At 43.7% G+C, this 26,389-nt stretch overlaps 1 protein-coding gene across 1 annotated transcript in view; it reads right to left on the reverse strand.

The window, feature by feature from the left end:
• Positions 1–6,447: 6,447 nt before the first annotated feature.
• The window catches only part of MIB2 (MIB E3 ubiquitin protein ligase 2), a 30,362-nt gene continuing 10,420 nt past the window's right edge, over positions 6,448–26,389 (reverse strand). The window contains exons 4-19 of the mRNA XM_065737957.1: positions 23,057–23,163; positions 20,772–20,966; positions 19,515–19,657; positions 18,974–19,081; positions 18,095–18,199; positions 17,316–17,478; positions 16,609–16,742; positions 14,828–14,976; positions 14,444–14,600; positions 13,613–13,767; positions 12,227–12,353; positions 11,707–11,937; positions 10,542–10,720; positions 9,998–10,182; positions 9,212–9,277; positions 6,448–7,604 (exon numbers count right to left, since the gene is read on the reverse strand). Coding sequence (XP_065594029.1) covers positions 7,363–7,604; positions 9,212–9,277; positions 9,998–10,182; positions 10,542–10,720; positions 11,707–11,937; positions 12,227–12,353; positions 13,613–13,767; positions 14,444–14,600; positions 14,828–14,976; positions 16,609–16,742; positions 17,316–17,478; positions 18,095–18,199; positions 18,974–19,081; positions 19,515–19,657; positions 20,772–20,966; positions 23,057–23,163 — 2,446 coding nt within the window. The 3' untranslated portion in view covers positions 6,448–7,362. The remainder of the gene's footprint in view (positions 7,605–9,211; positions 9,278–9,997; positions 10,183–10,541; positions 10,721–11,706; positions 11,938–12,226; positions 12,354–13,612; positions 13,768–14,443; positions 14,601–14,827; positions 14,977–16,608; positions 16,743–17,315; positions 17,479–18,094; positions 18,200–18,973; positions 19,082–19,514; positions 19,658–20,771; positions 20,967–23,056; positions 23,164–26,389) is intronic.

A 26,389-nucleotide genomic window follows, 5' to 3' on the forward strand; every position in this document is an offset into this window, starting at 1 on the left:
TGACTCCTGCCAATTCCCTGTGCACTTGGGAGCCTCCTAACGAGGGGTTGTGATGCTGAGACAGACAAATGCTTCAGAATGACTCTGATTTGGGGGACCTCAGCTTGAGTGCCCCGGGCAGACACTTGGAGAAGCACGCAGTGAGTGCCTCTGCCCTCCATAAGGTCAGTCAGTGCTGTGTGAAAATCATCTCAGCTCACCTTACGCTCTGTTACACGTGCCCTCTCCTCCTACCAGAGTGTCTGAGCATTTTGCCTCACACCTGCCTTGAAGAGGGGCAGATGATTATTATACTGCTATTATTATATACTGCTATAATCTGCATCTTATAGGTTAAGACCATAGCTCTGTGTAGTCAGGGATGGGATCTTGCAGAGCTGGAACCTGAACCCAGGTCTCCCAAGCACCCCATTGGTGCCTTACTGCTTCTGAAGGTGACTGGCACACCTGAACCCAGACTGAGAACTCACACGTACCCTGAGGGACCTAAGAATTTCCTCTGTCTCACTGTAAAGAAAGCAGAATGCTTTTTATAAGGCAGATGCCTCAGTTCAGATCTCCCCCAAAAGTTAGGATCTACAACTTCCATAGAAGTACATTTGGAGAAACCCATTTCCAAAGCCTCTCTGAGATGTTTCCTAGGAACCACTGTTGCCCCATGCAAAGGGCAGAGGGCAGTCCAAACCCTGAAGTTTCACCTCTGGATCTTTCAATAGCTGAAAATATTCTCCGTGAAGTGCCAGGCATCCTGACTCCTGAAAAGGACTGCTTTTATTTAAGAGAGGAAAAGTGCTCTTGTGACTTCAGAGTTCTGAATTTTGCTAGTCCCAAGTCCTCAAGTGTGGATATTTGGTTTGGACTACAGGCAAGAACTGTCAGCCTGACTATATTTGGTCAGAAAAAGTATTCCTGGCTTTATTTTCTGCACAGTGTCTAAATGCAGTGGAACACATTACAGTCTGAGGAAATCCATATGGTGTAATGGGAAAACAAGGGACAGAACTGGTTTTGGTTTATTTTCATGCTGTCAGAAGCAGTGACAAGAACCCAGATATCATTTTTAGAGAGCTGGGATTTTCTACACAGTCAAGGATGACTATCTTGAGATCTGTGCATGCAATAAATGTCACATGACATGGCTGTTTCTGAACGGCTGTCAGAAGGGAACAAATGCTGCACAAAACCCACAGTAGTCAGCTAGAGACCCTGGGGAACAGAAAGGAGCAGATAATTTGCACAACACACCACACTCCCCTTGTTAAGGCACTGCAGTCAGTTAACTGCAGTCTCAGTTTACACTTTTCAATCTTAATTGCTGTGATTAGTGCACTGAAATAAACTGCTCCCATCAGCTTCCCCTGTCCTAAACAGAGAGGTCCTACACAGGGGTGGGGAAGACAGAAAGGACCTGACCACGTCTGGTGACTTGGACCGAGAGCTCCAGTGTTTCATCTCCAGGGCACAGGTCCAAACCCAGGCCACAGGCAGGGGAGGGGGAATGCACACAGCTGAATGTGATTTACCACATATTGGCTCCTTGGTGGCCCATGTGAAAAGAATTAGCAAATCCTCATATAGCTTTTATTTTAAAAAGAACTTAAATATTTATCCCTTCATCTCACAACTTGGAAAAAGAAATTCCTGCATGGTTCCTGGGGGCATGGCAGTTAGAAGTTGTACTTTTTCAGTAGGTCACACACTAGGAAGGAAGGGCTGTGCCTGCTGTAGCAGGAAGCAACACTCCCCAGGGAGGAGGAGAATGAGAATGCTCTTTGAGTCCCCAGGTATTCACCTTCTTCCTATCGTGCAGCAATCAGCTGATATTCCTAGAAAAATCCATGGTCTGCTGAATAGCAAAGAGCTGAAAACAAGGGCTTGCTCCAGCTGGCAAGGGAAATGGAATACTTTGCTCAAGTGTCAATCTGAAGCTGCAGTTTGCAGAAGTGCCTGTGCTGGCCTGACCTCGTGTTACCAGAGACATGGTCTTGACCCCAGTTAGGAGCTCAGCATCCTAGGCCTGGCCAGGTAGTGGTTAGAATTTCAAGAAGGAAATGAAGGAGACTTTTTTCTTGATGTACAGATAACAGAGTGTGTCCCCAAAGGAATAACTTCCCTGGGTTGTAGGGGCGTTTCTCTTGTTGCCCTTTGGTAGGCTACGTTCATCAGTTGTAACCCATTTGTGGGTGGACCCATCTTCCTCAAATCATGGGAAAAGAACAGACTAGTGGGAAGAAAATCAAAGGAGTGATGGGTTATTTTCATGACTCTGCCTTCAGACAAGCCCTCTCCCTCCCTCTACTCCCACAGTCTCATGCTGTCTGTAAATTGTGGAGTTTTGGCCACGCTTCCAAAGGATGTGCTTTAGAAACTCTGAAAGAAATACTTCTCACTGCAACAGGGGAGGGAATGGACAAAAAAGCTCCAGGCATACTATGAAATCCTGGACTCGGGGTGAAAATGCTGCTCACAGACTGAAAACCATGTTGGAAAAGTACATTATAAACAAACAGCCTTGAGAAAACCAATCAGCAACCCAGAACTGAGCTTGGCTTTGACACTAGCAGGAGGGAAGTGTGTGAACCAGAAAAAACTAGCAAGTTATTTCACAGATAAAGGAAGAGTTTGCTAAGGGAGGGCTAATTAACACTGAAGACCTAAGAGATAACCTTGCTCTACTGCAAGGAATTTCCCTTATCTGAGAATCCAGTCTTCCAGGCTGTGATGCAGTGCTTCACACACTGCTGCAGATGTTAATGATGTTTCCAGAAAAGGAACCCTTTGACATGCTGTGTTTTCCATTCTGTGAAGCTCCCTGGGAGGGGCTTGCAATTCCTCACCCTTGGTGTAACAACGCAGCACTCAGTGCAGAGCACCTCCATGGCATTTGAATGCCCACCCAGATAGAGAAAGGAGCCTCCTCTGCAGGGATGGCAAACCTCATTGCACTGCTTGGCAGGGCAGTTCATTTCAGGGATGGCAAGGGTTCATCTATCTTTCTTGAATTGCAAAAAAGAAGGTGATTTTAAAATACTTTCTGAAATGGGAAGAGCCCCCCTAGCACTGGCTGCACTATGAGCTTGCTCCAGTTTCAGCTGTCACCTGGTTGTGCTGAATAAATCTTTTGTCTGCTCAGATGGAAGCTATCCCCAGTGGCTGTTTGTATTAACTGAGAACATATTAACTGAGAACCAGTGCAAAAGGAAATGCTGCAAACACAGTTCTACATGGTTATATGTGACTCTAAACGGGGCAGAACCTCCAGATTTCAGAAAGCAGAAGAATGGGCAGAGGGCTTTACCCTCCCTGCGAGCTCGTGTCCTGACTTTGCCCAGAATAATGGCAGGTTTACAAAATCAATTTTCCATGAAAATCCAACTGCATGAAAAGCCTGCTCATGAGACCAGCTGCCAACTCAAATACCAGTCTCCCAGCTGGATTAGCACACTACCTGCCAGGAAAAAATTAAGTGACAGCATGCATAAAAAAGTAAGAAAATAAAAGTGGTCAGATTTGTTATGAAGCGTTTCCTGAGGCTTCACTAAAATGGAATAAATAGGGAGAGTGGCACCTCGACTCCTTTGTGCTCTACAGGAAGCAAATAAATTCTTCAATAACAGGAGACTGAGAAAGACAGTCCTCATTTTGAGAATAGAAACCAGAAATAAGCATCCAGAGAATTGATTCATTACACCTCACTCTGAAACAGCCACAAATGCCGGATTAGAGCACATGGTTTTCCCCTACTGCCCAAAGAGAGAGAACATTTTGTAAACTTGGTAATTTTCACAGCCAGAGCTCTCAGAACTGATCAGCAAATGCTGCAATGGATTCAAGTAATCCTAGGAATACTGTTACCAGTTTCAGCCTTGTGAGAAGCCTGCGCTCACACCCACCCTAAATACTGCAGAAAAATTGCAACCAGAAGAGCCCTTTTAATGGAAAGAAAAAACATCTCCTGTTTTTGTAGGTCAGCTGAGAAATGTGAGCTGACATTTCAGTTAGGAGGATTACATAAAGCCCATTAGTTTTAGCATTAACCTATCTCAGCTGCTGCCCCGTACTAAAGTTTTATACTGCGTGATCTTTCCCTTTGGAAACCAGCACTGGCACAAGGTACAGAGCTGCACTCTGGGAGGTGCAGAAGACCCACGGAACACACAGAGCTCCCATCTAACTTCCCAAAGACCTTTCAGTCTTATCTGTGAGAGACCAAGACAGAAACATCGAAGTTATTCAGTATCCATGCTGAACAGCTAACAGCTGTATTTGTCTCGTGCTGTTTAAAGGACCATTTACCTACTGCCATCACCACACCTCTCTTCAACCCACTGCTGTCCCATGAGCAGTAAGAACATCAACTGGCAGCAAAAGGAAGCAACACCTTCTCCCATCTTGCCCCTTTCCCTCTTCTTTCACAATCTCAGTCTGGATTCTTGGCTCCTTTCTTGCCTACTACAGATCTCTCTTCTCATGCTTCAGGTTTAAGCCTGTAGCAAAGCATAGGAACTATTCTACAGACCAGGATAGATTACACAAGTCAGCAATACATCAAATAACTGCTTGACCCAGCTTGGCATTCAGCTGGCCACACCTCACTTTGATCCTGGCACTACTCACAGCCAGGCTTACAAGGACACTCGAAAGCAGCAGGACCCTCTCCTCCCCTCCTGAACCTCAGCCTCCCACAGAGCTGAACCTGCCGTGGGGGCACAGCCTGCCAAAACACATACCTGGCACGTGCAGGCACCTGTTTGCCTTCTGCTTCTCTCTCTGTGTGTCCACTGCCTATCTCCTTTCTCCTCAGCTGTGATGCAGCAGTTCTCCTCTTCTCACTAGGAAAATGAAAGGGTCAAAGTGTTGCTTAACAGCTCAGCTCCTGCTCCTCAGGCACCAAAAGCAATCACAGCAGAAACAGAAAGATGAAAGAATATAATCCTAACCTCAAAGATATATTTACAAACAATTTCTGTATTCATTCAGCAGGCACAGTGTACTCTAACCTAGTAACACAAACTTTACAGTAGGGGGAAAAAGCCCAAAACCTCAACTTACTGCACCAGCTGTGCAACTGAGATGTAGGAACCTGCAGTCTTCCCACAGAGCTGTGCCATGGGAGGCTCGGACTGCACACTAAGGAAAGCTTTGTTATCCTGAGGAGGGTCAGACAGTGGTGCAGGATTCCTGGTGAGCTGCTGCTCCACATCCACAGTGTTGGAGAGGCATTCTGACAATGCCCTCAGTAACATGCTCCAACAAGGCAGCCCAGCACTCAGACTCAATCACTGAAGATCTCCTCCAACTGAACCATTTTAAGATTCTTTTCCTTTAAGGGGAATAAAGGCTCAGAACCCTTTTCACCACTCTTCCAAAGAAATACCACAAAAACCCCAAGGAAACGCTCCCTGCTGCTTTTTCATGCATAAACTGACGTATTTAAGTGTCAGAGATGAGAATAACACAGCAAACACTGAACAGTGCTCACCTCTGCACCCTCCTCCTGAATACCAGAACATGCATGTACATTTTTAACACAAATGATACAGCATCAATGGGTTCCACCTTTGGTAAATCACATTTGGACGTGGAGAAGAGGTTTATAAAAGAACTGTATTTCAGAAAATACTTGGCATGTGGTGTGCAGTACACATTCTGGAAAAATCTTCATTCGTAGCAAACAGTGGTAAAGCTCTTACGTTACAGTGACAGTTCAGTCTCATACTTTTGGAGAACAGCCTTTGCATGCTCCTCTTTGCTTGATGCCCTGTCACAACAGGGCAAACACTTCGGGTTTTGTTTAATCCCAAGGAGGTTACTCCAACATAAACTTCTAGGAAATAAATCAGTGAGCACCCGTAACTCTGATTTTTACCAAAGCTGATTCTGAAACTCAGCTTCAGCTGATTTGGATGCTTAAATCCCAACTTGGGGTTAAATCTGATCCCTTTGTGTAGCTCTGTCAAAAACACCCCGAAATATGGCATCATGAAATGAGCATTTAAAGAAAGATCATGTATAATCAGAGACAGTGACACAAAGCTTTCTCACATAACTAAGGGAGGATGATGAAGTAACAGACATAGCTGTAGCTACCACGTATTGCACAAAGATTCCATTAAAATATTTGCCATCTCTTTGCAAATGAAAAAAGATAGCAGAGGAACACAGTATTTTTTGCTGTTTTTTTTTTCTTGACTTAAATAGTGCTTGCAAGGTATAACAAACAGTATCACTTGTGTATAATTGTGTCATTAAAGATATATACCACACACGCAAACACATATGTATACATACACACGCATGGCACACTAGCCCTACAGGATGCCACTTTTGCCAGCAGTTACTTTATAGGACAGATTCACTAGATAATATTTCTTCAGTCAGACAGTTGGAAAACACAGTACAGCCAGATCCATATTTCAGCTACTGTTTGTACATTCATTTTAATGCTCAGGAAAATATAATTTTATTTTATTAAGTTCTGCTGTAAAACAAAGAAACAAAAAATGAACTCCTTCTCATTTCTTAATTATTACTCTATTTTCTTTACACTCTGATTGGAGCATTTAACACCTGCCTTTGGCATTATGGTTAGAAAGCTCAGGAGTCTCTGAACACACCGTTGTGCAAAAAATAAAATATGGAAGAGTGTCACTTAGAGAAGTTTCTGTTTTAACAACATATTTTCTCCAATCAGTGTTCACTACTTTATCTCTAAGGCACACACACACTGTGTTCTCTAGGATCTCATCACACCCAGATTTGTCTGTCAGTCCAAATCCTGTACAGCCTTTAAGTACTAGTTCAGAGAGCATGCTGTCTTAGGACATTACCTCCCTACCACTGACAGGCAACAAGGAGGACTGATGGCCACGACCGATCTCCTCGTGTAAAGTGCAAGCATACACTTTGCCTCCGCCTGCCAAGGTACAAAGGTATATCCTTCTACAGCATCTCCTTCCAGAGCAATGCAAGGCTGCAAATCTGACACTGCAGGGCACTAGACACGATGCAGTCACTGGAGCAGGATGCCCTTGCAAACATCTGCATGTGGAAGCCTATCTGCCTCTGGTCTGGAAGTCTCTTCTGCCTTCAGCAGAACACTTCAGCGTTCTTCCCTTCGTGTCCTTCCAGTGGACCAGCAGCACAAGGTGAGGTGGCTGCCTGCCCTGCAGCACCACTCCTCACCCTTATGTCACTGAGCACAGGACACCCCCTCCCCTCCACTTTCACCCAAGTCACATTTGATTCTCCCCCCTTTCGCAGTGGCTTTGCAGGTAGCCAGACTGAGCGGTGCTTCTCATCTAAAATGCAAACAAAAAGGATGTAAAGGAGGTGGGAACGGGGAGGGAAGCAAGCGTATCCTTAGACAAAGATCTGAATCCTCTCCCGGATAGCCTGCCTGCAGATGGGGCAGACAGTAAGGGCTGTGCTGCAGTCTGGGCAAGAGCCATGTCCACACTGGAAGACCAGTTTGATTTGGTCATCGATGCAGATGGGGCAGGTGATGCGCTCTTCCATCTGCCGGTAGCGGTTCTGCAGCTCCTCCATCAGCTTCCTCTGATCTGTGGATTCAGAGCTTGGGCTGCACTCCACCTCGGTGCTGTCTGCAGGGGTGGGAGAGCAGGAAGAGAGTTAGTTGCTGTTGTGCTCTGTCTCATGCAGCATCTCCTTAACCAGGCTGCCTCTCAAAGAGCAGCAATTTGTTCAGACTAAACCCTCTTCAGTGAGCCAACATGGAGCCTGAGATGATGCTTTTTATGAACTGGGCAGTGGTGCTTTCCTCTGTTCTGTTGCTCAACTGACTTTTTTTTCCTCTTTCAGTCCACATGTTTCTTTTTTAAAATAGAGAAAATAAAAGGAAACAAAGTTGTTTGATACCTCCTGCCTCGTTGCTCTGCAATACCTTTAAGTGAAAGGTTTCAAAGCTGGCTGCGATGTTCTGTCATACAGCCTGGGAATCCTCGCAGTGCTATCAGCACTATGTTCTTTCAACCTCCTTGATTACACTTGGGATTTAATTTTAAGTCTCTCAGGACACATGGGGTATAAAACAAGAAGAAATCATTCAACACCACGTAGACTGACATGCATACAAGCAGCTACACAAAATTCAGTCCTACAGTCAAGGCTACATGCAGAATTTGGTAGACTTTATAAAGATACTTGGCTCTAAATCAGATGAAAGGACCTCAGATACTCAACAACCACCAGCTTTTGTAAATAGATTCTTTCCAGTTTCAGCTTAATACATCACTGTTTGATCTTCTGCTCCTTATGCTTGGATTAGGTGGCTTTGCATCTCAATTTAGTTGCCCCTTTCCTCAACATTCTGGAATATGTTGCAATTCAGTAGTGCAAGAAGTGACTTCAAATCCTTAGAAGGAAAGCAAGTTTTGGAAGCAGCTGTTTGCTAAAGGCACTCTGACAACATCATCCATAGGGAAGTCCTGCAGGTATACTCAGAGACCTGGATGCTCCTTCTGCAGCAGAAATCTGCATGTAAATATCTCCCTCTGGAATTCTTGTTGCCATTTTGATGCCACTTAGCAGTCTGGAGCACAGACAAAACCTGCCTGCTGTCATGTAAATTTGTTTTCTGTTGTTCTGTTTTTTTCCTGCATTATTTTGTTCCAAAGAGAATTTCTGTCCTTGCCAGCTGTGTGTATCAGATGCCATGTGACAGACTGCTGCTCCCCTGTGCTTTTGTCCAGGCATCAAGGCAGAAAACCTGACTCCAAGATGCATATAACATTAAGACATGAGCAGCAGGACACACTACACAAGTGCCCTGAGAGTCATCTCAGCTACAGAAGATATCATCTGTCATCTCCTCTATGAAAAAAAGCTTCAGTGGACAACCTGGATTAGTTCCAAGGCAAACAAAGCTGCTGCCATCTTGCTGACTGGTAAAGAAGCTGACAATAGCTTTTAGTACACCGACAGATAAAAGCAAACATCCTGTCCTGTCTATGAAGCTTGAGTTTGGCTCATGCCAGTTGAATCTAACTTTTCATCTCTGAAAGTGATCAGTGCTGTGGGTACCATATCCCTTTTTCTCCCCCACTCCTCCTGCAAAATAATAAGTCAACCCTATTTCTTCTTTTTTTTTTATTTTTTCCACTGAGAATCACTGATTGCTGCCAGAAGGAACAAATGTTGTGAAGCACCATTCTCAATTCATAGCACTGAACAGTAGGTACAGCAAACATACCTTGCTTGAGTTTTTTGGTTATTGTCACTTGACATTTGATGCACTTCTTCATTCTCCTGGAGCATTCTATCAAAATGATAGAAGGAGTGATTACAATTGAGCCCACTGGTGCAAGAACAATAAGAAGAAAATAGACTTGAGAACATCAGCTTTTAAATGGCCTGAGAACTCCCTGGATGATTAAGAGATGGAAATGAGGACACTGTCTTCTTTTCTGAGCTACATTCTCATCTCATGCTTTAATCTTTCCTATGCAGTAGCAAACAACACAACTTCTCAATGCTCTGTGTTGGCAGAATTGCTGCACATTGGAAGCAAAACAGCTCTTAGTTCTGTGAAAAAGGAAGCAGTCCTCATACACAGTCCTTACTAAGCTCCTTGTGTTCAGACTTGAAGGCACCTTAATGAGATAAAAAGCCTGCTGATATTTTCAAGCAAGCTACCATTAAAACATCTGAAGTGCAAATCAGTAACAACAGTCAGAGAAGGGGAAATCCTTCTCTGGAGGTTTTGATGTAGAAAGTGCTCTCAGCTACAACTGAAACATCCATCCTGCCTCTTGAATTACCCACAGCATCTGTAAGCTTGTGCCTGGGCTGACTATCAGCAGGTGCTCAGATCACTCTGTGCCTATCACAGATAGCTTTGGACACTCTGTGATGACAGTGTTGAAATCATGCTGTTTCAGGTCATGTTTCAGCTCTGCATCTCAACAGACCTTGTCTTATGAGTCCAGACAGGGAGGCCACATGGTGGAACAGGAAAGGAAAGCCAGAACGGACTTACCTTCACACACAATGCTGTGCTGGCATGGGAAGAAGTGGATGAGCAAGGCCAGCTCTGAGCAGACCAGGCACTCTGTGGGGACTGCCACACTTGAGACACTAAGGTTGGTCATTGTGTTGGGAGTGGTATGCACACGGCGAAGGCTGCAGGTGATGGCTGAGCAGTCTGAAGAAACCTGCTGTTCCCTGCAACCAAGAACACGTAACCAAATTTGAGCCACATACTCCAGGTCCTTCTTCAGTGACCTGGTAAAACTGCACTGATCCCTGGCAAACATTCCATACGTGGCAAAGATGCTCAGGTAGCACAAACTTGTCAATCTTCATTGCACTAGTGAGAACAGCTCAGACTCCTGTTGTGATAATGACTGATCTTTCCAAAAAGAAATGAAGAAAGTGGCATGACTAACATTTACAGTGCCAGCAACTACATCAATTTTTAGAGTTGCTTCATCCTTCTCAGAATAGAAGCTTCATGCAGCAATACCACAGTAATGCATCTTGCAAAGAAAGACACTGTAGCTATCCCAGAGGACATGGTTTACCTGAATTTCTGTGAGAAGTCTTTGATGATTTGGACAATCCTTCCGTCTGTAATAAGGTCTAAAGGAGACTTTCCCCGATGGTTTGCATAATTAATATCTGCTCCTTCTTGTGCTAAGTAACATGCAATTGCAGTTCCAACATTCAGCTCTATGTTTCCAAGAAAGCCAGAAGCCTGCAGCTAAAATACATTGAGAAACACTCTGTTAACAGAAAAAGTCTGTTACGTAGCTGTATTAAATTTAAAATGAAATGTTAATCTGACACAAACTGACAGTTGGTGAATGCAATTCTGCAATTCATGTGCTTCAGCACATAAACAGCAGATTCAAACCCTGTGATCCAGGAACAAGTGGGTATAAAACCGGTCTTAACTGGAACTAATCATTACTAACCAAACTAATGGGTATTCACTCCTTCAGTCAGTGGAAAAGAATTACTAAGTGTATACTGAAAACACCACAGTAAATACAACTGATGGGCAGTTGGCACAAAGAACCTGAAGTGGTAGCTATTTAAAAAGCCAACCTTATGTGCACATGATCCAAACTCATCTGAAGTCAACAATTTTCTGCTGATGTGAAAGACATGGGCATGTCTTTCAACCACGGCCTAATATTTCTTATATTTTCATGGATATGGTGCAACATAGATCCAGCTCAGGCTTTATAATAACACAACTTTCATCATACATAGTATATCTCATCCTTCACATCCTGCTTAACATCTGCAGATAACTGGGGTGCTTGTGGTTAGCTAGCCTCTTATTTTCCATGCCATCAGACAGAAATGAATTTCTGTGGTTCTGGGGCACGAATTAAACCCAAAGACTCTTGGCTCTGTGAGCAGATTCATGACCTTTCCCATGTCAAAGAAAGAAGCATGCAATACTAACAAAAACATGGGATGTAGCAGGACAAATTAGTGCATGACTACACGAAGTTCCACGCTTCAAATATGAGCATACTCACAACAGCAATCACAGAATCACAGGGGTTGGAAGAGACCTCAAGAGATCATCGAGTCCAACCCCCCAGCCAAAGCAGGTTCCCCACGCCATGTCACACAGGAAGGTGACCAGGTGGGTCTTGAATATCTCCAGAAAAGGAGACACCAAAACCCCCAGGGCAGTGTGACACACGCATGTGTCACCTATTCCCAGCTCACCTTGGAAAAGAGGGATGTCCCCATCTCCCCCTCACGCTTCTCCATCAGGACTGACATTAGCTGCTGTCTTTCCAAGGCAATGTGCATGGCTGTGTCCCCATCCTCATCTTCAGCATTTACATCACTACCTTCACTGACCAGCAGTTGCACCAGCCCTACGTGCCCCTGGATAATAGCGAGGTGCAGAGGTGTTTGGTTCCGGTTGTTCTTGACGTTGACATCACAGCGACCCTTGAAAAGAAGTATTGCATCAAACAAGAGGAATTGTGGCTGCTGCTGAGTTTGACTGAAGAGGAGTGCTGCAATTGTGATGCCTGTTGATGCTCCAGCTCTGAAGTCCATTGTCAGGACAGAAATTTAACTCCAAGAGAATACTAAATGATTCGGCCCTCTGTATCTCAGCCATACAACCAACACACCTCTACACCACACACAGGTTTAACTCAACAGTGCTTAGGAGAAAGTATGGGACTTCAGGGGTGGAAGAGCTGGAAATTGGAAGTTTTGTTTTGCTTCTTACCTCTTTGATGAGAATTTCTGCCACTTCTTTGTGATTATTGAGAGCTGCAAGGTGCAGGGCAGTGAAGCCATCTTCTTTCTTGGAGTCAACCAACTGTCGAGCTCTTGCTAGAATCTTCTTTATAGCTCTACAGTATTGGAAGTAAACCAGAGATGGAAGGGTTACTTCATCAAGAAGGAAAACAATGCAGAAGAAACAGGCCTGCCTCATCTGATCAGCAGTTGTGAATGTTCTTCAAATTTAAACAAGCAGCACTATGCCTGTTAAAATTGAGCTGGCAGATGTGATGCAGAACGCTCCCACCATGTTGCAGACAATCACAAGAATAAAACAGTACATACCTACACTGATGATTTTTGTCAGTACAATCACTGCAGAGAACCACACTCCTTTCCAGTTGCTAGTGTCACTACACTTACACATATTTTCAGGGCAAATTCTGCCTTTATCTCTCCTAGGTATTGAATGATTATTTATAACAGATCTTTGCTAGCAGCTTTAACAAGGCAGAGTATTACATTTCTCAGCTGCCTTCAAATACTGCATGCACTGTCAGGAAGTGTGCTGCAGTGAAATGGCATAGCCTGTCTGCACTGTTTGCCAGAAAACCAAGCTGTAGGTACTTGTACAGATCTCCTGGCTCTTTTGAGGTCTGCCAAGAACTGTGTAGTTCCATGGGCTGCTAGATACAGCTTGTGTATTATGCAGAGGGCAGAGAACAGAACACCTTGCTGTTATTTATCTTCTTTTGATGCTGATAACTGTGAGGAATGTTCACTTCTCAGCTACTTTTGTCTAATTCTTATGAAATATTCAGTTTATTTCTGGTTTAACGTGCATTTAAGATCTATAGGACTGTACACAGAGTTAGCTTTGAGAAACAAAACAGGAGTGCAGCAAGTTGGAATTTAATGGACACAATCCTACACTCGTATCGATTGAAATACCTCAGGTTGGGTGCAGCAAGTTAAATGGTCTCAGCTTTTCCCTTCTTTGCTGAGTAACCATTTCTGCAGAGAATTAACATATTGCCATAACAATTAAAAACAAGAGAAGGGAGGAAAAGAAGGAAAAGTCTCAGATTCTTAAGATGATTATTGCTTTTTGTAAAGCAGGCAGAGTACACCAAAATTGCCACCTGTCCCCCACCACAGACACCACACATACCCTCCACACATCCACAGAAGAATTAGTGGTAGAGCAAAGAATTTACTACATTAAGTCCCTAATAGGCAGACAGCTCCCCCACCTCAATTAGGTGCTGTCCAATTGGGGTTCACAGCTGTCTCAATAAGCATTTGGCAAGATTTTATCACCACCCAGTCTCAGAGTGCCTAACCAATCTGTGTGTTCCCCAGGAACACATACCATTGCTCATTCACTTACAGCTTGTTGCCTTTCAGAGCAGAATAGTGGAGGAGATTGAAGCCTTGACAGTTCTGGACAGTGAAATCGATGTTGGGTACCTCAGTGAGAATCTCAATGATGACTTTGTAATCTGCAGTGATAGCATAATGCAGGGGGGTGTCTCCATGAGAATCCTGTAAAGAAACATCAAAGCAGAGCACAGGTTACTTAAGAGTGTTCAATTAAGCACACTGAGGGACTGTGCAAAACAGGAACATTATAGTCCTCCAGGTCACATCAACTCCAAATCAAACATCACTGTCATGCAGAGCAGTTTCATGTGAAATTAGTTTCTCAGAGCTTGATACCACTGCTCAGTAGACACATGTTTAAATTCCTATATTTGAGAGACTGAGCCAGCACTGTCCAGCTCTATAAACACAGAAACAAACCCTAAAAACCAGGCTGGATCCAGCTCACCACCACTGTCCTTCAAATTCCTCAATGCTAATTCTAACAGTGCCATCAGTGCTGGAACAGGACAGTCTCAACATCACACATTAGGAGATCAGCTCTCACTGGAAGGCACAGCAGAAGAGTACTACTGGCTTGAGCTAAGCAGACTTAAAAATGACAAAAGTGTATACCCAAAACTGGAATTTGAGTACTAAATTTAGAGGCACACATCCCCAGTGCAGAGCACAGTAGCATACTGAAAGAGAACTGCCTTCAAATTCAAAGCAACAAACGATGCAAGACAAGAGAATCAAATTCCTTCCCCCGCAACTACCTCCAAAAAACAAAACAAAAAACATCACCACACATAAAACATAACAAGCAATAACAAAATCCTTGAAACTCAAAACTTACTGGGAGGTTGACATCACAGTTGAGTTCACAGAGGGCCCGCACCACTTCTGTGAATCCTTGACTGACAGCAACATACAAAGCTGTGCACTTGGCGTTGTTTAACAGGTCTGCACCAGCTCCTTTAGCAATAAGCACACGGGCAACATCAGCTTGGTTTCTGATTTAAAGGTAAGGAGTAAGACAGAGTCAATGCTGTGCAAACAATACATTCTCGCTTCTTGTAGGCTGATAAAACTTCTTGGCTTTTGTACCCTCTTAGTCCCACTCCATGCACCTCCTCTTAAATCAATTCCCCACCCTTGATTCTTGAATTCTTGGCTTATGAAATGTCCTTCTGTAGCCCTTCCAGTCTTGTATCAAAGCCAGCAAAAAAAGATCTCCTACCCAAAAGCTGCATAGTGCAGTGCTGTATCCCCCTCTTCATCCCTCAGATTGACAGTGGCATGTGCCTGCAGCAAAATCTTCACAACATCCAGATGCCCCTGATAGGAGGCAATCTGTAGTGCAGTTCTCCCCTGATTCTTGTTGTCAACCTACAGGGAAGACAGAGACATAGCAAACAGCAAGGAAAGACCTTGCCCTGAGTTCAGCCTCAGCAGGGTATCAGTCTCTGGATGCAGAACAGTGGTGTACTCAGAAATACTAAGCAGAATCTGTGCCCTGCTGGCTCTGCTTTACCTACATCAGCTATGAGGCTGACTTTCTCCCTAAATATTCCTAAAGGGGAAAAGGATAGTACATTTAGACAAGAAGGGAGAAATAAGCAAACAGAGCTTGAAACTAGGGCTCTGACTGCAGCACCGATGCCAAATCCTTCTATGCCTGCAAGCAGAATACTTCTTGACATTGCAGCCAACTATTCCTTTTCTAATTGGAAAATGCATGAGGAGATCAAATTGGCTTTGAAAATGCCAAGTCCCCATTGCTTAATGTTACTCCAGGTACTTTACTGGGCACAACGGCTGAAGGGTAAATCAGTGTTGAGGTGCTGCAATGAGCTTTTCCAAAAATTAAAGGGACTGAAGAACAAAAGGAGGCTGTATGAAAGGCAAGACATAAAAAGGAAAAGAAGCTACTGAGATCAGCAGGAGGCTAAAGAGAAAAAGATGAAGGAGCTGGCAGAACCTCAGCTGACTGGCAAGCAGAACAGCTTTTTTTTTTCCTCCTGCAGCTGGTTCTGTGCAGCAATCAGGAGAGCAGGACAGGCAAGACTTCCCCTGATTCACTCATAACTATGGGTAAGTTGTTCCAGCAAGGAGGCTTTGGAGACCACTGTTATTCTTACATTTACACAAGACAGACAACGCTGATAAGCTGGAAACCCCTAGGCAAACAATTCTAACTTGCCTTTCCTTGGTGTACATCTCTTACACAAATAACAATACATTAATAGAAATATCTGAACAGAGGTAGAATATAAAGTAGAACTCTAATAGAGATAAGTAGTAACAAAGCATTCCTGTCTCTTGGCACTTCCTTATCTGTAAACAACCGCAGGTGTTCAGCTACTCCTATCTCCAGAGCTCCCATCTACTTTGTAAATAAGGATGGAGATGGAACCTTCCAATAGACAGCTTGAAAAAGCAGTGATGAGTAGATGGGATCCTAACAGACTGGCACATCACAAGCATATGAGCTGTTCAGCAGCAAGTCTAGCCCAGTTCCCTGCTCCAGTCAGACACCAGATAAGGACACTGTACAGACATGCACAGCATCAGAATCTGGGCAGCTTTTCTCTTTCCTGTTTCTAACAGTTCCATTTAGCAAGGTCACATAAGGACAAATGCATTTGGTCACACACGACCTGTTGCTCTCTTTTCACACAGGGACTCGATTCCTGAACATCTTGCTATTCTCTTCATGTATATAAAATACACCTCTCTCTAATTCTACAGGTGCAGTGTCCATACAGGACATCTGAGAACAGTAACCTTTAGAAATATGTTATAAGGACCTGGCTCCAGTCGTGCTTTAATGCCACACTCTGACATCATACAACATGCACATATTTACATATTTAATAGTAAATTGCAGCAAAATTATTTAATACAAGGTCTGAGAAATCTGTAACTTCTCTCCCACTCCTCACTCGAGTACAAAATTTTATGATATCATTTTTAAAGCACACCAAAAAGTAAACATTCAGGATTCAGATGAGGACTTGCCTTGTCTGGGTACTTCTGAAGGAGCTCTCGAACTTTGGCTGCATTGTTGAGTGCTGCCCAAATGACCAGACACCCTGCGTGGTCTGATTCTGTCTTCTGAGACAGCAATTTCTCCAATACAGTAATCAAAGTGCCTGGATAGGAATAAAAAACAGCCACAGATTAAGAGCACCAAAGACCACATGTATGCATTTGTGTTGCTGGCACAGTACTGCTGCACAGCCACTGTATGGGCCCTGCTGTACCTCCTGGCTCACAGTTACAGCTTTATTGATTTGAAGCTTACAAAACTTTGGCTTTACAAGCCTCATGTCACGTGACTCCCAAGTCCAACTTCAGAGCAGATTGAGTAAGTACTCAGTGATTTGACAGCACAAAGATACCTGAGAATATTTCACAAGCATTTAAGAATTAGTACTCTCCTACATGAAATGCAGCAGAACAGCCAGAAACAAACAGATTTGGCAGAAGCAAATACTCAGCCTAGGGTAGTACTATGGCTAGCGTTGCTGAGTCCTGAATTACCTATTTTCCTCACCAAGGCCAACTTTACTTCCCCATTAAGGCACAGATTGATTTTGGAGCTCCACTGAGGGAAGAACATGTAGCTGGAATTTAAAACCGACAAAAATGCAGTGCTTGTACTACAACCAGAACAAACATTTCTCAGCCTCTGACAATCCAGACCTCCATTCTCACTATCTCACTTTTTGATTCCTTTGCATTCTCCGTTGTCATGAGATTTGCTTCCTCATCTCTCTGATAAGCTGTCAGGCAAGCTGGATTAAACGTCCAGGACTGGTCTCCAACTGACACTCGCAGATCTCCATCCCCATACACTTTGATCACTTTGCCAATGTGCCCTAGAGTCTGCAATTGAAAGACAGAAATGATTTTTAAAAGGAAAGATGCAGCATCTCAGAACCAAGGCAGTGCTCCTGAGAGGTTTTGCAGGCAGCACACCTGCAGTGTGAAAAGAAACACTAAACAAACACAGCTCCCACTTTGAGGATACCAAAAGGTTCTCAGCAGTTTCTCTGTTACTGGTTTTACACAAAAAGGGTTCACAGACATATTACAAATGTCAGGAAAAAGCTGATGAAACAACAAGCCAAGGTCTGATCAAATTGGGATTAGGAAAGGCCTCTGTGCATTTAACTACTCCTGAAGGACCCTCGTATTTGTTAGCCATACTGATCTGCTCTGAGCATTTTTCCCCACTCAAGCACTATTTCCTGCCTCAAGCCCTTCACGATTCTTGGCAATAAGAGGACTTTGGTTGAAGAAAGTTCTTATTTGACTTACTGGTAGCCAAACCACTTGTCAGATTCCCCACCTACCCACTCTGCTTTGAGTGCTGTGATAGGGTTATATTACCCAGAATGGTCAGGAATACTGCAGGGCAATGTGAGCCCAGTCATCATCACTAGTAGCTGAGAAAAACTGAGGAAGCTGCTGCACTGTCCTGGAAGTGACATGTACTCACAGGTGCCATTTCATCTGTCCACTCCCCATGACCAGGTTGGAATCGTTTCACTGTTTCCATATCATCTATCACTCGGACAACATCACCAACCCAAAAAGTGTTGAGCTACAAGAAAAAAAAAGTCATAAGCCTTGGTGAGATGAAGAAAAAAAAAATAGCAATCAGCCCCCACTCCCAGAAATCCTGACTGAACAAGAAATCCTTCCACTTTGCTTGATGCTTTTTGTTGTTGTTGTTTTGGGGTTTTTTGTGGGTTTTTTTTCCCCTCTTTTCACTGTGACCTCGTTCAGATCTTTCACAATTTTGTACTCTTCCTGAAGCTCCCTCCATACTTATTAGCCCTGTTTCTAACAATCCACACTGTGAACTCTCAGCTCCCTGGGGGAAGGCCAGAGCTACCAGCTTTAGAAATGCAGACACAAAATTAGAAGAGATGAATTAAAAGACTCAGGTCACCCAGAACAGTTAGAGAGAAGCAAGGGAAAAAAAAGATGGACAGAATAGCTCGAAGATACAAGGAACAAAAAATGAAATGGAAATGAAGTGGACAAAGGCTCATCTCAGATGAAAACAGTAACTACAGAAAGCTGAATTATCATAAATCATTACCACTCTGACCAAAGGAAATTAAGAAACAGAATTTAAGAACTTCCAACATCTGAAATGCAAAGGTTCACACAACTGGACAGCTCAGAAGCCCAACTCCCACAATTCACAGCCATCTGCCTCAGCACTGATAGTGCACACTACCCTGCTGTTACAACAGTAGAATATCTTTGGCACTTGCTGGAGACACACTGTGTCCTAACACAGCAGGCCAAGCTGACAGCTATTCCCTGCAGCATTTTATTCTGGCCAAGCTCACCTATCAGCACATACCTTAGTCAGAGCTCCAGGATGGAAAGTCCAGCGGGTTTCGCTGTTGAACTGGACTCTCACATCTCCTCTGTCTGTGATTCTGTGCACAGTCCCTGTCTGGCCAATGAACTTTGGAGGGAAAAAAGAAGCAGAGGAAACCCCTACATAAATTACATTGCTTAATAGTGAGGAAAGCAAGAATGCAAAACAAAAATGCTTGAGAATATAGTACGAACTTTCTCATCTTCCCAAATGATAAAGGTGGGATAGTAATACTGCTACTACACTGCAGTATGACATCACTAAGGCATACTCCATTAATTTAAATGGCAAATTTATTCATTTAGCTGTTATCATTTTATTTAAATGCAAGCTCACACAATGTTCACTGACTCCAGTGTCCTACCACTACAGAATTTCTATCTGTGATCCACTCAACACATCATATTTGTGTACCATGGGACCTTCTATAACCCAGTTATTTCCTAGTGAGCAGTTAATTCTGCAATCTGAGACAGTGAGTGATAAGGTGCTGAGAAAATAGGAGCAAGCTGCAGCATACCTCAGCCATTTTAGGATTCCAGCCCCCATGGCCCTCCTGCATCTCCCGCAGGATGTCGATGTCCAGCAGGCATTTCACTTTGTCCCCATGCTGGAATGGATGTCTGTCTGTGCTTTCTTTTCTCTGCAGTTCAGCTGGTTTTCCTAAGGAGAATGACACCACCCACACACATATGGGATGCAGTAATAAATTTTGTGTCTTGTATGTCTTTGTAACACGGTTTGCACATTAGCATAAGGTTTAATGGGTGCAGGATAATGTAAACCCCTTTCTCTATTTCTGGAGCATGCTGTACACACACTATGGGGCAGCACGATGTAGATAGATCAAAAAGATTTTGTTCTAACTGGATAATGGCATGAATTAAACATGAGGCAGTTCTAAGAAGGCACAATTTTGTCCCTTCCCAGGGGAGAAGGGATTTGAATGATGCCTGTCCCATTGTGTCAGGCATCAGTGGCTGTCCTCAGCAATTCAGTCACCCAAACTGTTGTTCAGAGCACTCACAAAGTGCTCAAAATGAGTTCTCTTCTCTTTGAATTAACAAAGCTGACGTTTCAATCGAACTCTCTGCTTTCAGATGCAGGCATTCCCATGGGAGTTTCATCAGCCTCCAGTATTGTGACTTTGCCCTGACAGAAGACCCTTGGGGCCCTCCCCTGGAATACAGCTATGGGCATCCGATGGTCTTATGTGACCTTACCACTGAAAGGACAAACAACTTTGCTAACTGTAGGGTGAATAAGCCAAAAGAGTAGTATTCAGAGAAAATAGTGAGGAAGATGGTATATTTTGCTAGGCTTATCTGGATGGTAAACAGACAGTCAGTGAACAAAGAGAGGCTCACCTTTTCCAGATGGTTGAGGTTCACCAATAACTCCACAGGGGAGGGATCTCCAACAGGAGATCCTTCCCCAGTGGTGGTCAGCCCTTAAATGGGGTCTGGGAGAGGTGGAGCCAGATTCCACCCTTTCCAGTCACACAGGTGCATTGCCTTCACCTGTGCTCCTGCAGCTGACTCAGTGCTCACCTCGGGTGATCAATCAGTGGTTCAGGCCATGATTCAACAGTTCCCACACACTAACCGCCCCAAAATAAAACAGTGTGTTCATAAATACATATTTTTTAAAGCACACACATGCAGAGATTCTCTAGAGCTACATGCTCGTGTCCCACTTTCCAAGCAAAATGAGCTTTAGTGTCAGGAAATGGCAGTGCAAGTAACAATTTCTCAACAGAAGACTTGTACTCACACACCTAGTTTCGGGAGATGTTCTTTGTAGTAAAAGCCACCAGATGCCTCCACAGTACATTTCAGGTCCACTTTTCCCTTGTGTCCAACTCTGTAGACGTTTGTGGTACCATCAGACCATGTGACACTGGCCACACTTCGTCCAGTCTCCACATCCCAGCCACGAATATCAACCACACGTCCAGTTTTTCCTTCACCACCTGACAGGGAGGGGAGAAAAATAATGCCCACCTTGAATTTTCCCAGAGACCAACAGACACCTGACTCTGAGATGCTTACTGAGATAAAATTTAAGAACCTTTTTCCTTAGCTAAGTCAACAGCAAGGTGAAAACTTGTCCATTCTCCAACTATTCACCATGAAGCAGTAGCACAAAGCTGAAAGTCAGCAGGTGGGGAAGATGAAACTGACAGATGCTGCTGCCAGGAAGGATTTTCACAGACCACTATCATGGGTGCTCTATGTGGTGAACTGAAGCACACACCTGCTTCAACATCAGCATCCTGCTGCCTGAAGCTGTGCCCTCCAACCATACACAATGAAGACAATCAACCAACACAAACTTGACCAGCAGCTCATACACCTTCCTTGTATCTGGCGTGTTCCACTTTCATTTGCAGAAGGCACACCTTAATTAGGGAAATTAAACTACAGGACAAGTCAATTCCATCAGCTCAGAGAATCTCCAAATAAAGCTCACTGAAACATATTTGAATACAAATATGGAAAAGATGAATTCTGTAGAAGAGTTACAGTCATTGCTCTTGGCCTACAGAAACATGGCCTAGCTAGGGAACACAGCGTCACGGCACCACACTGTGGCAAAACAAAAACACAACGTTGTAAAATCTGCCCAAAGTCTTTCATCCCCTCCCCAGCATTTGTGATGTAGAGGAACATAAGCTAAGATGTGTGCACCTGCAAAGCAGAGATGAACACCAGTGAAATAGCTCAGAACGTGGAGATGCATAAATGAGATGGTAAACCTGCCCAGGCACACGGCCATTCCCTCAACCACGAGGGACAACTTGTTATCCACAGCAAATCTAGCGACAGGCAAGCAGAACTTGCAATCAGCTTCAGGCAACAGAATCATTCAAAAGCCAAATGCAAACAGAATCAAGACCATTCAATCAGATTCCTCAACTAGATGCTACTGTCTTTAGCAGAGACATACAAGACCATGTAATTAATACATACTTACCAGGACCCTGTGTGAGAGTTTGCAAGGCTAAGTATTACCACTGCTTGTTCCTTCCTTAAATGGAAACAGAGCTGCTGTGCTAGTGCTACCAGGAAGCTAAGCTCTGAAGAGCAAACAGCAGCAGATGGGGACAGCTCATATACAAGGCAGCACCAGTGGAGAACAACTGAGCACCTGGCCCTGCATTTCCTCTCAATTGTTTCACACATACCAATGCTTTCAGGTCATGACCATCGCAACCAACACACGTCTCAGACATGTAAATGTTGATCTGATCTCAAAATGATGGATAAGCTGGACTGAACATAAGCTTCTTTTGCTCTCAGACTCTACAAGTAATCACGTCCTCCACTGAACCCCAGAGCTGCAATAAATGGTGAAACCTCTAGACTTGCAACTTAATTATCAAGAGAAAAAAAGAAGCTGTAAACAGTACAGCATGTACAAAACTCAGAGCAGAAACACAGTAAAACTGTCATAACCCTAAAGCACTGCACAGAAACTGCTATCACTGAATTATAGTCCAAGAGCAGATCTGGTAAAGGCATTTTCGGCTCTGTATTTTCAGCCCAAAGTTACAATTCAGAAAAAAAAAAGACAAAAAAACTTGTTTTCCAGCAACAACAGCAAATAATTCTTCATCAGTGCTTCACGTCAAACTATTCCTCAACACTGTTCTTATGTGTCCAAACAAGAATATTCCAAAGCATTCCAAGGCAAAAGGGATACTTTACACAAAGTCAGACAAACCTTAATTCCCACTGAGTGGAAGCTTTTTCAGCTTTATTTCAGGTCTTTATTTCTTTGTTCTATGTAAGTCTTCCAGAATGGCTCCCAGAAGTTTTCACATCTATGAAACAGGAGCACCAAAACTTCCCTCCCACACCCTGAATGAATGCACAGTGTCTATGTCACAGATACATTTCTAAACAAATACAGTAAGTAACAGAGGCCTGCAGCAGCCAAACAGTCCCCCTAAGAGCTACCACTCAGCACATGTATTTTCAATTAGCAATCTGGCAAAAAAACAAAAAGAAGGGAGAAAAGTCCAATGGTCTTTCATAGGATATCTCAAAAGCAGCTTACCATCCTGGTTACCCCATTCCCAGTCTGGGCCACGGACTACTTTAGCCCCCTGGAAAGTCCCTTTTAATGTGATACGAGTCAGATTCTGTCGAGGACTCACTAGGACTCTGAAAAACAAAATAAAACAAATGTGTTATTACTACTTAGACTTTATGAAGCTCTGATCCATACTTGCAGCAAAGCATGGCTTGAGTTCTGAAAAACACCTAAAGCATGAACTAAAGCAATTGGAAAAAATGGAGACTATGATCCTACAAGCTGGTCTCACCAGGAAGGCCAGAACTCTTATGTACTGTTGCACTGACAGCAGAAAGACAACTAGTGAGAAATACGCTGGGCTAAAGATGATCTGGGTTTACCTTCAATCATTTTCAAACAGAACAGGGGAAGCCTTGCAAGAAATACCATCAAATGATCCTAAACATTACAGCAGCAGGGCATGTGTTTTTATTGCCAGCTGTGCCACTTGGGATAATCCACAGGTTTCCCCAAGTTGAATACCTAAGTCAGCTAACATAGATCTCACAATAAAAACTTGTGTAAAACAGAGCCTCTGAGAGAGGAGCAAATAAAGACACAGTAAGGATGGAATCTAATTTCCCTGGAAAGCCTGACATCGCCCCAGAGAGAGGAGGACACTGACTCTCAGCAGCCCCAGAACCCCACTGTGACTTTAAGGCAATGTCTGTGGGTGTTACTAGAGCACACACTGCATGAAAGCATTAATGGCTCAAGAAGTCTCAGCTCAGTCATGAAGAGTTCAGCACATTTCATAACTTAAGCTGCAGACTGCACTGCCTAATTCACTTTCTGAAAAGCGGAGCAGATTAGAGTAGTGTTATGGCTAGACTGTTTCCAGGATAACAAAGACCTTTATCTACCCAGCAGCCTGCATTTCAAGCATACATGCTCATCTTAAGGAAAAAAAATTACCTACGTGATAGTAAACAGAGGGTCTGATGTCCTGTTAAAGCAGCTTCCAATTCCCATAGTGTTACAGCAACTTCTCTGCTGGTCTTCCTAGTTTCTGCTCCTTAGCAGAAAGCTTTCTCTAAGATACTGAGCCACCAAGGCCCTCACCAGCTGGTTCAGTTTGGTCTCCTAGGGTAAAATCTGCTTTTCTAGGTGAGTGCAGAGGGCTGCAATCCATAACCTTCACTCTCCATCTCGTCCTGACAGGCTCCCAGCAGCTCCCAGCCACAGCAGCTGCTCTGCAAGGCAAGGGGGGGGAGCCTACCGGGAATAGGGCCGGCCTCAGAGCACTGTGTTCATTTCCCATCTAATGCCTCCAGAGAGAAGGTGGAGACTCAGAAGGATAAAAAGCTTATGCTTGAACTCGTTGTTTACTTATCCACCAAAAGCCTTTTACCTTTCTCAACTTGCTAACAGATTCCTACCTGTGCTCTACAGCCTAGAGTATTTAAAAAGAGGGAGATTACGTACACACGCTCTTCCAATAATTCATTTCACATTATCCAGATCATAGCTCTACACAGGGAAGATGAAAAACATTATTTTGAATGGCTGTATCATGCCCATGCCTTAAAAGGATACACTGCTATAGACTGGTTTCAAAAAGCAGCATGGAATTGTGTATCACACCTGAAACAGCTGAGCTTCAGCACACTGTTTTTCACTGCGTTTCCAGTGCTTTGCAGTCATGACAGTAGGAAGCAAGAGAGAAAATATCACCACACAGGGGCTAAATGCAGTTCCTGTTCTGCCACCAGCCTTGACCAAATCATGTCACCACCTCTACATCCCTTCCACAGAACAGGGACAAGAACTCTTCCATTTTCTCCACTTCTACTCACCTTGCCTCCTCAGGACAGTCTGAGCTATACACAGCTAAGAGATCCCCAGCTTTAACTCAGGTACCCTGAAGTTCTCTAAAATAAACGACAGGAGAGCAACACCATCTTCAGGTAAGAATCTCCATCCCCAATTCCACTTCAGTGTTGGAAGCAACCCACCATAACTGCTGCCTCCCCTGGTCTCACTACGATGTTGACGGTGTCTTGAACCATACTGCTGATCAACAGCTCAGAAGAATGATACAAGATCCAGATGCCCCAAGCTTTAATCTAATTCAGTATGTTTTCCTCCAAATGCTGGATAAGAGCCAAAGTTATTAGTGTGTGGCAGAAATACCTAAGGGATAAATTTAATGACTGCAGTATTGCCTTTAATAACAATTTTAATTATCACAGCCATTCCAGGTCTGCAGTCATTTCTGTCCGACAAATTCCGATGATATTAAATTACTATGGAGTCCAGAAGACATTTGGGAACATGTTCTGTACAGAATGAAGCTATTCATCTCTTCAGCTCACTGGGAACCACCCCCTGCTGATATTCTGCCTGTGCTCAACGTTCAATGAGGTGTTTACACAGCCACTCACATCACTGAGAGCTGTGCCAGGAAAATGGCACCATCCGTGCTTTACAACTCACCTGGAGAAATTTAAAGGAGCTGCTTTTAATCCGCAGGGTCTCAAATTGCTACTGCAGAAGTTATAGCCCCTTCCTACCAGGCACAGCTGTGCAAGACAGAGACCTCCACACTGCAGAAAATGCTTAAATGAGCAGAATGCAGAGAGGTGGTTTCCTGCGAGGCAGCAGGCCATTAGTACTGTGTTAATGGGACCATCCCATATCTTTAGAGAGACAGTGGGTACAAACTCATCCTCTAGGATGTATTAAAAAAAAAAAAAGCAGAAAGATCCTGCAAAACCTCCAGGTAAAACTGACATCAACATAAGAAATTGCAGGTTCTCTAATCCTCCCTAACAAAGCTCTCCTGAAGCACTTCCAGCAAAGGATAAAGGACATTCTGACAGATGGCGGGCGGATGCTGACTGCTCCTGCATGAATCAGGCTAAGACAAGGACACTGACGGAGGGATCAGGATCACACAAACCTATTTCAAGATCTGTCTTTACCAAAAATTTCCACTGTCAATCCTATGTTGCCATGCCAAGGTATAGTCCACAAAAATAGCTGCAAGTCTGAGGCCTCAGTTTACCTGGTAAATCAGGCTCTTTTTAAAGCTAGAATTCTACTCATTCATTAACAGAATATATTCATAAATAAATTCCTATCAATAAAATCATATTTAAACATAAAAAAAACATTAGGAACCAAACAGATCAAACAATAGTCAGATTCAACTCAACATCACACACCAGAGTTCCTTGTTCTATGTGACACTGCATAAATAACACACACTGAAGAGGCTGCTCCAGTAAACAAACACACATCCCCTCCACCATCTAGTAATGAAATACCCAACAGCTGTCACTCAGCTCCAGTATTAGCTCAAGCCTTCATTAT

This window comes from Cyrtonyx montezumae, unplaced genomic scaffold (assembly GCF_038088225.1).
Source record: "Cyrtonyx montezumae isolate F1298 unplaced genomic scaffold, pur_monq_1.0 scaffold_21, whole genome shotgun sequence".
Lineage (NCBI taxonomy): Eukaryota > Metazoa > Chordata > Aves > Galliformes > Odontophoridae > Cyrtonyx > Cyrtonyx montezumae.